Source organism: Pleurodeles waltl, chromosome 3_1 (genome assembly GCF_031143425.1).
Source record: "Pleurodeles waltl isolate 20211129_DDA chromosome 3_1, aPleWal1.hap1.20221129, whole genome shotgun sequence".
Taxonomy (NCBI): domain Eukaryota; kingdom Metazoa; phylum Chordata; class Amphibia; order Caudata; family Salamandridae; genus Pleurodeles; species Pleurodeles waltl.
In genome coordinates, this window is record NC_090440.1 from 1,333,443,164 (window position 1) to 1,333,458,873 (window position 15,710).

General features: G+C 51.0%; 1 protein-coding gene across 1 annotated transcript in view; it reads right to left on the minus strand.

The window, feature by feature from the left end:
* The window catches only part of LOC138285128 (carotenoid-cleaving dioxygenase, mitochondrial-like), a 241,517-nt gene that overhangs the window by 105,485 nt on the left and 120,322 nt on the right, over positions 1-15,710 (minus strand). Inside the window, exon 3 of the mRNA XM_069224695.1 lies at positions 10,877-11,085. Coding sequence (XP_069080796.1) covers positions 10,877-11,085 — 209 coding nt within the window. The remainder of the gene's footprint in view (positions 1-10,876; positions 11,086-15,710) is intronic.

The window sequence follows — 15,710 nt, forward strand, 5'->3', positions numbered from 1 at the left end:
AGAGGGCTGCTGTGTCTGTAGTGTCTGCTAATGGTAGTGTTGTTGCATGCACTGAATATGTCTTTCTTCTGTTTTCCCCCCACCCTTTTTGTGGTCTCCCTGTTCTTCTGTGCAATAGCATCATCAGGCGGAGGAGCAGTGGCACCGGAGCAGGAGGGATCTGCATCCAACTTGGCCCTGGAGGGCGAAACAACAGAGTCAGAAGCCACCAGTGGGACAGAGGGCGAGGGGAGCTCCATGGCGGGGACACGAGGTGACAGACAGTGACAGCGACTCCTCCTCTGATGGGAGCTCCCTTGCGGTGGAGGGCCCCTCTGTGCCCCCCGCATCTACAGGTACAGCCGCCACCCCCCCCTACCAGCACCGCCCTCCCAGCAGCCCTTCAGCGTGTCCGTGCCCGCTCACCCAGGAGGTTGGGCATCTCCTTCGCCCCAGGCACCTAAGGCCCTACCCCAGTCAGCCCTGTTGCTCTCAGTAAGGAGGCTATTGACCTCCTGAGATCCCTCACTGTTGGGCAGTCTACCATTCTGAATGCCATCCAGGGTGTTGAGAGGCAGTTTCAACAAACAAATGCATACCTGGAGGGCATTCATTCTGGCTAGGCGGCCCAACAGAGAGCATTTCAGGCTCTGGCCTCAGCACTGATGGCAGCCATTGTCCCTGTGTCCAGCCTCCCCCCTCCAACTTCCTCCACCCAGACCCAATCCCCTGTACCTCAGCCTATCCCAAGCACACCATCAGCCCAGCATGCACACACCTCAACACACAAAAGTGGCTCAGGCAAACATAAGCACCACACATCCCACAGGTACTCACACAAGCATCATACCCATGCAGACATACCAACATCCACTGCCTCCACTGTGTCCCCCTCATCCACGTTTCCCTCCTCCCTCCCTGTCTCGTCCCCACTCACACCTGCATGCACTACATCTTCAGCCACTACCTCCATCCCCAGCACGCCCATCACCACACACCACCCACGTGCACTCACCACCCCCACTACCATTCACACATCCCCTGTGTCCTCTCCAAGTGTCAGTGAGCCCTCCTCCCAAAGTACACAAACGCAGGCACACATCCACCCAACAGCCATCCACCCCACAACAGCCTTCAGCCCATGCACCTTCACCCAAATTCAGCAGACGTACACCTCCTACAACCACTACCTCTTCCTCCACTCCCAAACCCCCTCCATCTGCCCATCCCAGTGTGTCTAAAAAACCTTTTCCTGGCTAATATTGACCTCTTCCCTACACCTCCCCCCCCGTCCGTCCCCTAGGGCCAGGCTTTCCAGGTCCCAACCCAGCACCTCAACCACAACATCCCCAGGCACAGTGGTCCCAACAACTGCGGGCTATTGGAGTGCGCCAACCATCAGGGCTGCCAGTGTGCCACGGAGCGAGGGCAAGGACATTCCGCCACCTGCCAAGCTAAAAGAGCTGCCCACATCCCGGAAGGAGAAGCAGAAAATACCTGCCACCAAGGGGTCAGGGAAAACGAAAGGGGATAGTGGCAAGACAGTTGCTGCCGCCCTACATTAGAAGGAGGGTTGGGAGTGCTGGACGTTAAACTATGCTTAGCTGCGGACCCAACTTCCGTGGATTGCAAAATGATTAGATGGCAGAAACCTATCTGAGTTAAGTCCAATGGGTGCAGAGGCCAGTAGGGGCCCGTTGTTGGCCAAACTGTTGAACCCAAAGATTCAGTTCCCTAGCCTGAATGTCCTGCTAGCCACGGCGCTGACTTGCTGGAGACAGGGACTACGGCGCATCGGAGTGAAGACACCATGTGCCCTCGAACCACCACTAGTTTGCATACTGCACAGTGAACCAGTGAGTTTTTTTTCCACAGGGCAGATGGAACCCTGTACAGAGGCGGGCTGCTGTCGCTGGGGCATTTCAGTCTGGTGTCCTTATCACATTTGGGTATCTGGTAGACCAAACTGGTTTGTGTGGGGGATCGATTCCTCACCCATGAGGAGCTGACCTGAGCTGTGCGGGGCTTATGGGATACTCCGAACGAGGAGCCCATCACACACATGGTTCTTAAGCTCCTCCTGATCAGGGGAGTGGGTTCCCACCTGGTCACTTGGTTCTATAAAGTTCTCAATGAACTGAGCTTGAAGATAAGACGCACTGGCTACACATTGGTAGAAAATACTAGAGAGGGAAATAACAGGCCCTGAGTGGAAAAGAGTGCTGGCCTACCACCACAAGGTTTCCCGCAATTCTCGGCTTAAATACATACAGTACAACTATACCCACAGGACCAACTTAAGCAGCACAGACTTAGGACCATTTATGGAGGTGGGCCCAGGGGATACCCGTGCTGTGAAGCCCTGGGCCCAGACTTTGACCACATGACTTGGGAATGCCCTGGATTCAGTGACTTTTGGGAGGGAGTCATCGGGAGACTTAGCAACACCTTGGATCGACCGCTGGCTAACATCCCATCCCAGTGCCTCCTGGACCTATTCCCCAGGCCAGCCCCTAACAAGGTGGGGAACAGATTCCTGGGCTTGGCTCTAGTGTTAGCCAGACGGTGAGTGGCCATGGCCTGGAGAACACCCAGGGGACCAAGTCTAGAAGTCTGGGTGGGCGACGTGACAAGATGGGTGCAAGCGGAGGAGCGGGCTCTACAAAGAGAGGAGGGCCAGGGTGTGCAAGTCCGCCCAATTGCACCTCTATGGACTGAGGTGGTGGATGATTAGGAATCCAACGGACTGACTTGACAGCCACACAGAAGACAGAGCAAGACGGACTCCAGAGAGACCTGAAGCTAATCCCGAACCAGGGAGAAGCCCAGCATGACAGAGACACATACCAAAGCTCCTCTGGGGCGCACACCTATAGCAGACACCTACATGGGACATGAAAGCAACTTTCACTGAATGTCAACTACTACCACCTTGACGGTTTCACAGCAAATAGCCAACCCCCAGCCTCAGTTAAATATGATTGAGAGCACAAGAAGAAAAGACCATGGTATGTGCTCCCCCCCAACACTGACACACAACCAACTATCCTATCATAAACACTGAGAAGAAGACAGGGCACACAGGTACTTTGTTACAAGTTTAATACGTTGAAATTTGTTTTACTGAAAATAATAATTTTTGGCAAACACTTATCCATACGTCAACACTTACTGGCTTCACTTCCGGTAGACAGCCTACTGAAAACTTAATGCTGCTCCTCTTATGACGTGAGCACACCCCTACTAGCGAAATAAAACTACTGCAAAACTTGCTGTTTCATTTCATAACTGTTACGATAATGACTGAAAATGAGATGTAAACTGTATTACTTCTTGAAATGCCAATGACCAAAGATTTAAAAAAAGACAAGGGTCCTGTGATCCCCATCCACTCGAGTCAAGCTAGCTTGGATAATGAGGGGTGATACCGTGAAACCAGTCCTAGGATGCTTGTTTCAAGTCCAGGAAGGATCTGGCCTGGCAGTTCGGGATGGACTGTTCACCTGGGAAACAGGGTCTGAACTGATTTGCATATCGCTATGTCCAAACTGGAATGGCATGGGTAGCAAAAAAAGATGAATTTAGGCCCGATCTGTGTACTGGGGTAAATGTTTGACATTTTTTAGCATTCTGTTCATCACTTGCTCTTTTTGCAATTTTAGAAAGTGGCCATTTCTCTGCTCTTACTGTTCTGTGTGTCTTGCAGCTTATCTCCAATAAGCATCTGGGATAGGTGACAGCTACACCTTGTGCATTCCCTCTAGACAGCCACAAACACAGGAAGAGTGGGTGTGACAAAGGGATCATCTTCATTTTGTTCGACATTACTGGCCTGGAAGGGTGGAGGAGAGCTTACACTTACATTTCAATAGGGAAGTGCCTGTCCCCACACAAAGGGCTGATTACTCTCTACTGGTAGTATGGAGCCACGGCTAGAAGGTCTAGGGCTATAAAGGATCTCTGTGCTCTTTAAGGAGCTGCTTTGAAGTCACCCCTATTTCAAAGGCACTTGTAAGTACTGGGTCGCTGATCCTACCAAATCAGTACACTTCTGAACTTTGGAAGAACTCTGCCAAGCAAAGACTGCTGTGCTGTAAGGATTGCCACTCTGCCTGGACTGACTGTTCCAAGGAACTGCTTCTCTGCTTTACTGAGCTGCTCTGCTGCCTGCTGATCTCTGCCCTGCTGAGGACAAGGACTGGACCCATCCTGCTGAACCCAAGTGGCGTGCCCCCTGTTCTTCAGCAGTCTCATAGACATCAAAGACTGCCTGCAACTCTCCTGGTGCTGCTGGACTCTGCCATCTGTGAGTCCTACCCTTGCCTGAGGTGCCCCCGCAATCCTGCGCCTCAGAAGTTGGATTCTGCAGGCGATTTCTGCAAAAACCGACGCATCGCCTCAAGTGTGTGAATAATTCTGCTGCATCGCCCTTTGATGCCGATGCAGAGGTAGCTCAACAACACTGGATCCCCAACCTGGGTGGCTCGACTAGGACCCCCAGCGTGGCTCAATGACAATGCACTGCATTCACTTCAGCGGAGCTCAACAACGACACAGGATCCCCTTTGTGAGGCTCGACCACAATGCAGTGGACTCTCATCATCAATAAATCTCCACCCAAGGTACTTTGTCAGTGGGACCTGTCTGGGTTCTGTCGCCGGCCTACCCTCCATCGCGGTTGGCATGAACTTTGGATGTGCAACCTTTTGACCGCTAGTGACTTCTAAGCACTATTTTAGTTTAATTTAAACAAAATCATAACTCGACTTGTACTGATTGGATTTATGACGTTTTGGTCTTATTTTACTTAGATAAATATTATCTATTTTTCTATACCGTTGTGGAGTCTTTTTGTGGTGTCTGACATTTTGTTACTCTGTGAGTGTATCTTGTGCAAATACTTTACACATTGCCTCTTAAGTTAGGCCTTCCTGCTCCATGCCAAGGTACCAGAGAGTGAGCACAGGTTAATTTAATGTGTGTATCTGGCTTACCCTGGCTAGGATTGTGGTCCCTACTTGAACACCTCTGCCAACTTGAAACCTAGGGGCATATTTACATCTCCTTTGCGCTGCCAGAACATCACTTTTAGTGACGGTCCGGCAGCACACACTTCAGGGCCATATTTACAAGGCCACGTAAAGCCACCCTGTGTGACTTTTCATGGCCTTGTAAATATGGACTGAGACAACACAGTGCAAGTCGCTGCGCTGACTCACCCTGCGACAGGGAGACGTGCCAAGGGCGTTACAGCGGATATTCCCATGCAACACCCATGGCATTTGACACATTCCCAGATTTAGGAGATTTCCTAAACCTGGGAAAGCTTCAAAAGCCTATGACACTTGGAGGAGGCGCAACAAATAGAAATACCTGGTTGAGGCATGGCTGACCATTGTGGTCGAGCGCAGGGGTAAAGGACAGGAATGCGCCGTATCTTATAGATAAGGTGCATTACTGCCCTGTGCTTTTAACACAGGGCAGCGCCGCAAGAAGGCTTGTGGCACTGCCTTGTCTCAAAATATTGTATATATGCCCCATAATTCCTAATACCCAGCAAGCATTAGATTGACTTTTCAATGTTCGACATGAAGTGGACATTGCACCAGGTGGATGTCTTTGCAAGGGCCACTGCTTGGTGATTCCAAGGAGTCTTGCTATGCAGGTTGTTCATCTAGCCCATGGGGGACATAAAGAGATGGTGAAAAACAAATCAAAACAAAGTCTGGTTCCCTCAGTTGGACGAGCTGACTGAAACAAATGAGAACTTGATATATATGGCAGCTGGAAATCCTGATCATCCAGCTCCCATCACCACAGAGGAGAATCACAGGGGCCCCTGCATATGTGTCAGCGCAGGCTTCGGAAGCCTTCTGGAAGGAAGATTTATGCTGGTAGTAATAAATGATTACTCTAAGTATCAGGAGTTAGAAATAATATTGACCATGTCAACTAACAAATTAATTCCAGTCTTAAAAATGTGATACAGACTCATGCGTTGCTGCAAGAACTCAGACAGATAATGGTCCCTGATTCCAGGGCCGAGAAATATCCGAGTATCTAAAATCATTGAACTTTGCCCACCAGGAATTAATTCCATGATGGCCAAAAGCCAATGAGGAGGTGGAACCTTCAATGCGCACATCACCAAACTTGTATGCGTCGCTCATGCTACCCAACAGCAGCTTTCGTGGCAATATAGATTTTTGTTAGAAATTACAGACTCCTCATATGACCATCAGATGCTCGCAAAGTCAAGTGTTTGTGGTGAGTGGTCATGGACATTATTCTACATCAGCCCAGCCGGGTCCTGCTAAAGTGTCAATGAATCCTCGGAGAAACAACAATGCAGCGGTCTGCTAAGGAGAGTTTAGGTTTCAGACCTTAAAGTAGGGGATGAAGTGATTGTCCATGACCACAATCCAGACAGCAAGTTTTGACTACCTTTTAAACCTTCTCTATTGCACGTGGTACGCTTACTGGTGACCGACCGTTGTGAGGGTAAAGAAATCACAGGAAATGAGCCCTCATCTGCCAAGAACTGTTATGAATGATGAGTGTTAGACCTGACAGCCTTAGGGTGGCCACCCTCAAGTTTATTTGCGTCGTTCCACTTTTTGACACTGTTTTTGCTGGTTTTAGAACTCTGCACACTTTACCACTGCTAACCAGTGCTAAAGTGCATATGCTCTCTCCATTAAAACATGGTGACATTGGCTCATATCCTATTGGCTTATTTAATGTACTTATAAGTCCCTAGTAAAGGCCACTATGTGTGCCCAGGGCCTGTAGATTAAAGTCTACTAGTGACCCTGCAGCACTGACTGTGCCACCCACATAAGTAGCCCCTTAACCATGTCTCAGGCCTGCCATTGCAAGGCCTGTGTGTGAAATTTCACTGCCAATTCGACTTGGCATTTAAAAGTACTTGCCAAGCCTTAAACTCCCCTTTTTCTACATATAAGTCACCCCCGAGGTAAGCCCTAGGTAACCCATAGGGCAGGGTGCTATAAAAGTAAAAGGCAGGACATGAACATGTGTGTTCTATATGTCCTGGTAGTGTAAAGCACCTAAATTTGTTTTACACTGCTGTGAGGCCCGCTCCTTTCATAGGCTAGCATTGGGGCTACCCTGATATAATGTTTGAGTGGTAGCTTCTGATCTGAAGGGAGTAACAAGGTCATATTTAGTATAGCCAGAATGGTAATACAAAATCCTGTTGACTGGTGAAGTTGGATCTAATATTGCTATTTTAGAAATGCCACTTTTAGAAAGTGAGCATTTCTCTGCACTTAAATTCTTCTGTGCCTTACAATCCACGTCTGGCTGGGTTAGTTGACTGCTCCCTTGTGCATTTCACTCAGACAACCCCAAACACAGGATGCTCCATCACACCTGCACATATCTGAATACTGAATGGGTCTTCCTGGGTTGGGAGGGTGGAGAGCCTGACACTTACATGTCAAAGGACAGTGGCATGGCCTCACACAATGGACTGCCAAACCCCCTACTGGGACCCTGGCAGACTAGATGGAACTGAAAGGGGACCTTGTGCACTTCTCAGCCACTCTTTGAAGTCTCCCCCACTTCAAAGGCACATTTGGGTATTTAAACCGGGTTCCTGACCCTACCATTTCAGACACTTCCTGGGAAAGAAATTCTGCACCAGAACCTGCAACCTGCCAAGAGAAGCTGCCTGGGTGCCCAAAGGACTCACCTGACTGTTTTGCTGTAAAGTACTGCTGCCTTGCTGTTGCCCTGCTGCCTTGCTGGCCTCTTGCTCTGCTGAGAAGTGCTCTCCAAGGGCCTGGACTGGGCTTGCCTCCTGTTTCTTGAAGTCTCAGGGCCAAAAAGACTTAGGCCCTGACTCCAACTTTGGCGGGAACCGCCAATCACCCGCCATGCGGCCAAAAGACCGCTGCCGGCATTCCAACATTCCCGCTGGGCCGGCGGGCGCTAACCAAGTTAGCGCCCGCCGGCCCAGCGGGAATGAGGCCGCAACACAGAAACCAGCTCCGAATGGAGCCGGCGGTGTTGCGGCCGTGCGACTGGTGCAGTTGCACCCGTCGCGCTTTTCACTGTCTGCTAGGCAGACAGTGAAAAGCTGGCCGGGGCCCTGTTAGGGGACCCCTGCACTGCCCATGCCCCATGACACCCCTTACCGCCAGCCTCTTCCTGGCGGTGAAAACCGCCAGAAGCAGGCTGGCAGTAAGGGGGTCAGAATCCCCAGGGCAGCGCTGCTTGCAGCGCTGCCCTGGCGGATTCGCCCAGCCGGGGCAAAAACGGCGGGAAACCGCCGGCCCCGGTTTTCCAACCGCGGCTTTACCGCCGCGGTCAGAATGGGCTTGGAAGCACCGCCAGCCTGTTGGCGGTGCTTCCGTCATTCTGCGCCCTGGCGGTCCAAGACCGCCAGGGTCAGAATGACCCCCTTAATCTCTGCAAAGAAATCCTTGTGCTGTGAAAACAACGCACAGCCTGCCCAGCAGTGAGAAAATCAACGCATGCCGAACCGGAACAACGCAGCCTGGCTCCTCGAGTGGAGATCGTCTCAGCACAAGCTTTCCGACCAGAACTTCGACGCACGGGCAACCGGATCGACACATCGCCGACCTGGAAAGACGCAGCCAGACTTTCTGCAAGAAGAATCGACGCAGAGCCTGCCATGCGACAGGAACTTCCCTGCATCGCCCACCTGATCGGCGCAGCGCCTGTGGCCTCATCCTGCACATCCCGCAACCCGATCAGGACCTAAGAATCGAAGCATTGACAGTGTGCGGGCGGAGAAACTGACGCACACCTCCCCGTTTTCCACGCAGCTCCTCTTCTGCGGATAATTTAGATGCAAACCAGGTACTTTGTGCTTGCAAGAGACTCTTGTTGCTTTTTAAGAACTAAAGACTATTTATCATTTCAAAAGTGATATTTCAACGTGTTCTTATCAAATCTTGATCGTTTTGACCTATTTTTAAACAGATAAATATCTCAAATTTTTCTAAACCTGTGTGGTGTCCTTTTGTAGTGTTCTCACTGTGTTATTATATGATTTATTGCACAAATACTTTACACATTGTCTCTTCTAAGTTAAGCCTGACTGCTCAGTGCTAAGCTACCAGAGGTTGAGCACAGGATAATCTAGATTGTGTGTGACTTACCCTGACTAGAGTGATGGTCCTTGCTTGGACAGGGGGTAATCTTACTGCAAACCAAAGACCCCATTGCTAGCGATGAGGTTAATGCAAAGGTTTCTGACAGGTTCCTGTGGATATCGCCCTCGGGCCAGTCTGAGAACTAATCCTTTCCCTTCTACTTGTTACTAGTACTTTAAACTACTAGATATGTGTGTGGATGAGTGAAGAAATATTTATTTACTTAGGTAATTTTATTGGTTTTGAACATTTTATATTTTGGGGGGAATGTTATGTTGTGGTTTGAACCATGCGACAGGTTGTACTGGGCCGGATAATTATGACCAGGTCACCCCCACAGACATGTTGATATGTGAAGCTGTTCAAAGGCAATAGCAGGACAAAAATCTATTAACTTACAAACATCATGCAAAGTTTTGAAAACAAGAAGATTCTGTTGCAATGTTTAGCCTTTAGCCTAATAGGTTAAATTACAGTGTAATTTATTTTACTTTATAAAAATTACATCATGGTCATTTGAAATTTGAAAAGTTTCTCACAAAACTCCATGAAGTAGAGTTCCACATCTTTGTGTACTCCTACTTGGAGCCCAGAAAGTAGATGTACATATTACACATAATTTGAGAGAAACAGTCATTAGGCTTATTATGCGACAATCTTGAATTAAATTAATGCATATTAAAAGTTTCCAACAAATTAAAAAATAGCAGCATGATAATCAACAGGAAATATAAAATCAGCATTCCACACTTGGGACCATATTTATGGAAAATTGGCAAAGAGCAGTGTTGCAAGTCTTCTTACTGCACTGCCCTACACTAATGTGAAAGGGTAGGAATGCACCATATTTATGAAATACGGTTCATTCCCCTCCTTTCCCCCTACGCTGGTGCAGACATCTTCCTGCACAAAAACAATCCTGAGTGGCGTTTTCATCTTTCTATGTGTGCTGAAGAATGCAGTACACACAGAGAAAGAGGAAAAACGAGGAGAAATTAAAACATTTCTTGTTACACTTGCTCTGGAGATGTAAGGTTTTGGTGCTGCCCCTGATTTACGTGATTTTGTAAATCTATGGCAGCATCAAAATCCATCAGTTTTGCGTGGAAAAACATGCAACGCCCATGGAACGCCTCTCTGGTGAAGAGTAAGCCAATGTAGCGACTTGCACTGCTTTGTCGTACTCCATAGCTATGATGCCATGCAAAGTGGCTATGAGTGGACTCAAAGATATGGTTGAGAGGCTTACGCCACCGGAGCATCAAAAAAGTGACGCTCTGGTGGTGTAAGCCTCTCATAAATATGCCCCTTAGTTTCTACGAAACTACACAAGGTAATGGAGCAGCACAAACCAGACTGACTGGGTACAGGTGTCCTGAAGTCAGTCCTTTGTGTGAGTTTTAAATGAATGTTAATCAGCCTACGCACCACTGAGGAAACTGATGGTTTTCTTAATTTACAATAGGTTCCAAAGTAGCACTTTCAGCAGCAAAATATCTCTAATAAATAGTCAGCTACTGTAATGCATTGGCCTTGAACCATAGACAAAGATATCCGGCAACAAATTGAAAAGGGACCTTTTCACTGGATCTGTACTGACAACCAACTCTAACAGCCCTTTACATCTAGGATTCCTCCATGTGTATTTGCACAGCACAGATCAATTTGTGTCACTCTTAAACAATGTCATCTCAGCAGTCTGTAAAAAAAGATAAAATTCACTAAATAATTCCCACATATAACATACATACTGAACTGAAATGTAGACATGAAACGCTCAAACATGCTCTTGCATGGGTCCGGCAAGGCTACGGTTCCAAATTCTGACAACACAATGCGGTTGTAGGCTTGGTTCGTCATATAAGAATCACTCTGCAGAAACTTGCTCATGTAAGTGACAGTGCCATCTTCAATCCGAAACTGATGCATAAGAGCCATCCCGTCAAACCAGTGGTTATACCTAAACAAAAGAAAAAACAGAACAAATGAAAAGTTTACTATAAGACGCTGGTTAGAATTATTTTTAGCCTTCCAGGCAACAGGACAATTGGTGTCATTTTTTTATTTTATTTTACAAAAACACAACTATTTTTATGGTGCAACTACTGCAAAAATATCTTCTCAGGTTCAAGTTATAAGTAAAAAATTAAGATTTTTGTAACTTGTTTGACAAAGTTGATTTATAAAAAAATATGGCCCATAGCGCAGTTGTGCATCAAAAAAATTACCGCAAGCTAATGCTATTCCCTAGCGCCATCTGTGTGCCATATTTATAAAAGGACGCACAATGGCGCTAAGGAATGGTTAGCATAACCGAAATGACGCTAAAGACTGCGACATGCCATAAGTAAAAATTACACTTATGTTGCAAAAGTGGGGCTAGAATGTTTTACGGCACGTTTGTTGACGCAAAATAGGTTAGCACCATATTTAACAGCATTAGTGTAAAAAAAAAAAAAGGGGAAGAAAAGATGGAGAATACAGACCAAGAGAGCCCCCAGGGAGATCCCAATCAGCTAAGTACCTGCGAGGAGGGTCCAGCAAAGTCCCAGGAGAAGGGGAAGAGGAAGCAGAAAGTGTTGCTTTAGTGAGGAGGAGAATGACATCTTGGTCAGAGAGGTGACGGAGCACCAACAACAACTCTTCGTCATCTTTAAATTGCCAATGGGTAGGAGAGACGCAATATGGCAGACAATAGTAGACAAAGTCAACAGCGTGGCAGAGGTGAAGAGGACTATCACTGATTGCAAGAATAGCTGGCATGATTGCAAGCGTAGAACTAAGGAGAAACTGGCCAGGAACCAAAAGACAGCACTGCAGACTGGAAATGGAAGTCCAGCACCCCAGGAGGACCTTGATGAGCTGGTGGCAGTGGTCATCCCGGAGGAGCTCGTCACTGGAATCGCAGAACAGGACAGCACAGACTACCATGAACTACCACAAATGCTAGGCAAGTTGCAGGGGGGAACTATCTGGAATCTCACAAAAGGCAGAAGGGGGAGGCACACAGGACACACACCTGTTTTAGGTCCTGAGCTCGCCCCCCACGACCGCAGCACCAACCTGTTGCCTCCTGCCTCTGTCCCACGACCACGCTGCCGTTTGCGTGTTCGAGGCCCTCCTCCACCCGCAGGCATCCTCCTGCGCCTCATCCCTGGTGGCTAGTGGGCTCACTTGACCCGTGTGCCGCTTCCGCCGTCCCGTAAGTTGTTTTTCGTTTTTTCTGCGCCTCGCCGCCGGCGCTTCTGCCCCCATTGTGCCCCCCTGATTGCTGTCTCCCCGATCGTGTATTGTGCCAGTATTGTATTTCTTATTGTGTGGTTTTTCTTATTGTGACTGCCTTTAGTTTTGCTTGTTTTCTGTGTTTTTGCCCCTTGTGCGCTCCCCGATCCCTGCCGCTGCCTCCCTGCGGCCCCGCCCCCCTCGCGCCCCCATTTGCCACTCCCTCCCGCCTCCCGCCTCCCAGCTGCTCCTCCCTCCCCCCTCCCTTCTTAATGGCTGGCGCTGAGCGTCGCGAGTGAGCGAACTCTGACCTGTTTTAGGTCCTGAGCTCGCCCCCCACGACCGCAGCACCAACCTGCTGCCTCCTGCCTCTGTCCCACGACCACGCTGCCGTTTGCGTGTTCGAGGCCCTCCTCCACCCGCAGGCATCCTCCTGCGCCTCATCCCTGGTGGCTAGTGGGCTCACTTGACCCGTGTGCCGCTTCCGCCGTCCCGTAAGTTGTTTTTCGTTTTTTCTGCGCCTTGCCGCCGGCGCTTCTGCCCCCATTGTGCCCCCCTGATTGCTGTCTCCCCGATCGTGTATTGTGCCAGTATTGTATTTCTTATTGTGTGGTTTTTCTTATTGTGACTGCCTTTAGTTTTGCTAGTTTTCTGTGTTTTTGCCCCTTGTGCGCTCCCCGATCCCTGCCGCTGCCTCCCTGCGGCCCGCCCCCCTCGCGCCCCCATTTGCCGCTCCCTCCCGCCTCTCGCCTCCCAGCTGCTCCTCCCTCCCCCCTCCCTTCTTAATGGCTGGCGCTGCGCGTCGCGAGTGAGCGAACTCTGACCTGTTTTAGGTCCTGAGCTCGCACCCCACGACCGCAGCACCAACCTGCTGCCTCCTGCCTCTGTCCCACGACCACGCTGCCGTTTGCGTGTTCGAGGCCCTCCTCCACCCGCAGGCATCCTCCTGTGCCTCATCCCTGGTGGCTAGTGGGCTCACTTGACCCGTGTGCCGCTTCCGCCGTCCCGTAAGTTGTTTTTCGTTTCTTCTGCGCCTCGCTGCCGGCGCTTCTGCCCCCATTGTTCCCCCCTGATTGCTGTCTCCCCGATCGTGTATTGTGCCAGTATTGTATTTCTTATTGTGTGTTTTTTTTTATTGTGACTGCCTTTAGTTTTGCTTGTTTTCTGTGTTTTTGCCCCTTGTGCGCTCCCCGATCCCTGCCGCTGCCTCCCTGCGGCCCCGCCCCCCTCGCGCCCCCATTTGCCGCTCCCTCCCGCCTCCCAGCTGCTCCTCCCTCCCCCCTCCCTTCTTAATGGCTGGCGCTGCGCGTCGCGAGTGAGCGAACTCTGACCCGTTTTAGGTCCTGAGCTCGCCCCCCACGACCGCAGCACCAACCTGCTGCCTCCTGCCTCTGTCCCACGACCACGCTGCCGTTTGCTTGTTCGAGGCCCTCCTCCACCCGCAGGCATCCTCCTGCGCCTCATCCCTGGTGGCTAGTGGGCTCACTTGACCCGTGTGCCGCTTCCGCCGTCCCGTAAGTTGTTTTTCGTTTTTTCTGCGCCTCGCCGCCGGCGCTTCTGCCCCCATTGTGCCCCCTGATTGCTGTCTCCCCGATCGTGTATTGTGCCAGTATTGTATTTCTTATTGTGTGGTTTTTCTTATTGTGACTGCCTTTAGTTTTGCTCGTTTTCTGTGTTTTTGCCCCTTGTGCGCTCCCCGATCCCTGCCGCTGCCTCCCTGCGGCCCGCCCCCCTCGCGCCCCCATTTGCCGCTCCCTCCCGCCTCCCGCCTCCCAGCTGCTCCTCCCTCCCCCCTCCCTTCTTAATGGCTGGCGCTGCGCGTCGCGAGTGAGCGAACTCTGACCTGTTTTAGGTCCTGAGCTCGCCCCCCACGACCGCAGCACCAACCTGCTGCCTCCTGCCTCTGTCCCACGACCACGCTGCCGTTTGCGTGTTCGAGGCCCTCCTCCACCCGCAGGCATCCTCCTGCGCCTCATCCCTGGTGGCTAGTGGGCTCACTTGACCCGTGTGCCGCTTCCGCCATCCCGTAAGTTGTTTTTCGTTTTTTCTGCGCCTCGCCGCCGGCGCTTCTGCCCCCATTGTGCCCCCCTGATTGCTGTCTCCCCGATCGTGTATTGTGCCAGTATTGTATTTCTTATTGTGTGGTTTTTCTTATTGTGACTGCCTTTAGTTTTGCTCGTTTTCTGTGTTTTTGCCCCTTGTGCGCTCCCCGATCCCTGCCGCTGCCTCCCTGCGGCCCGCCCCCCTCGCGCCCCCATTTGCCGCTCCCTCCCGCCTCCCGCCTCCCAGCTGCTCCTCCCTCCCCCCTCCCTTCTTAATGGCTGGCGCTGCGTGTCTGCGCAGCGGGCGCGCCGCTGGCGCGCCAGAGGCAAGCCCGTCTGCGCCTGGACCGCGCCCAGCGCCACCCCCCCTGGTCCTCGCGCCCCCCGCGTCCGCTACTCAGCCAACGAACTCCGCGCTTTCAACACCGGCTCCTCCACGGAGTGCTTCCTGGCGTCCCCGAAGCACACTAAAGGACCTTTTTCCTGCCGCTCCTGCAACTTCTCCTGCATCAGAACGACAAAACCAACAATAGAATCACTCAACCCCAACCACCTGAACTGCATCCTCATCAACACCCGCTCCGCACGAAAACACGCCATCGAGCTCTGGGATTTGCTCGACTCCACTGCACCCGACGTGGCCTTCCTGACCGAAACCTGGTGGAACGACTCCTCGGCTCCGGACATCGCCATCGCCATACCGGACGGTTACAAAATCACCAGAAGAGACCGAACCAACGGAATCGGCGGCAGAATAGCCATCGCTCACAAAGCTTCCCTCAAAATCCACACCCACACTGACGACACCCTCAAGACAGCCGAACACCTCCACTTCCAGATCCACACAGACCCCAACACGACCCTCAGAGGAACCCTCATATACCGCCCTCCTGGACCAAGAGCCCCCTTCAGCGACACCATCGCCGACCTCGCAAGCACCCACGCCCTCGCTTCCCCGGATTACATCCTCCTGGGAGACCTAAACTACCATATGGAAAATATCAACGACGTCAACACCGCAGCACTGACCTCCAACCTCCTCAACCTCGGACTCCGCCAGCTGGTCAACACTCCCACCCACATCGCTGGACACACCCTCGACCCCCTCTTCACCTCAAGCAACCACATCTCTTTCAGCCACACCTCCGAACTCTACTGGACCGACCATCACTGCGTCCATTTCTCCTATAAGAAAATTACCGAGCAGCACCGCATCCATCTACCCCCCTACCGCCGCTGGGGCAAAGTCACCCAAGACCAACTGACCAGCACCCTCGGTAAAAACCCTCCACCCGACACGACCGACCCGAGCACAGCCGCC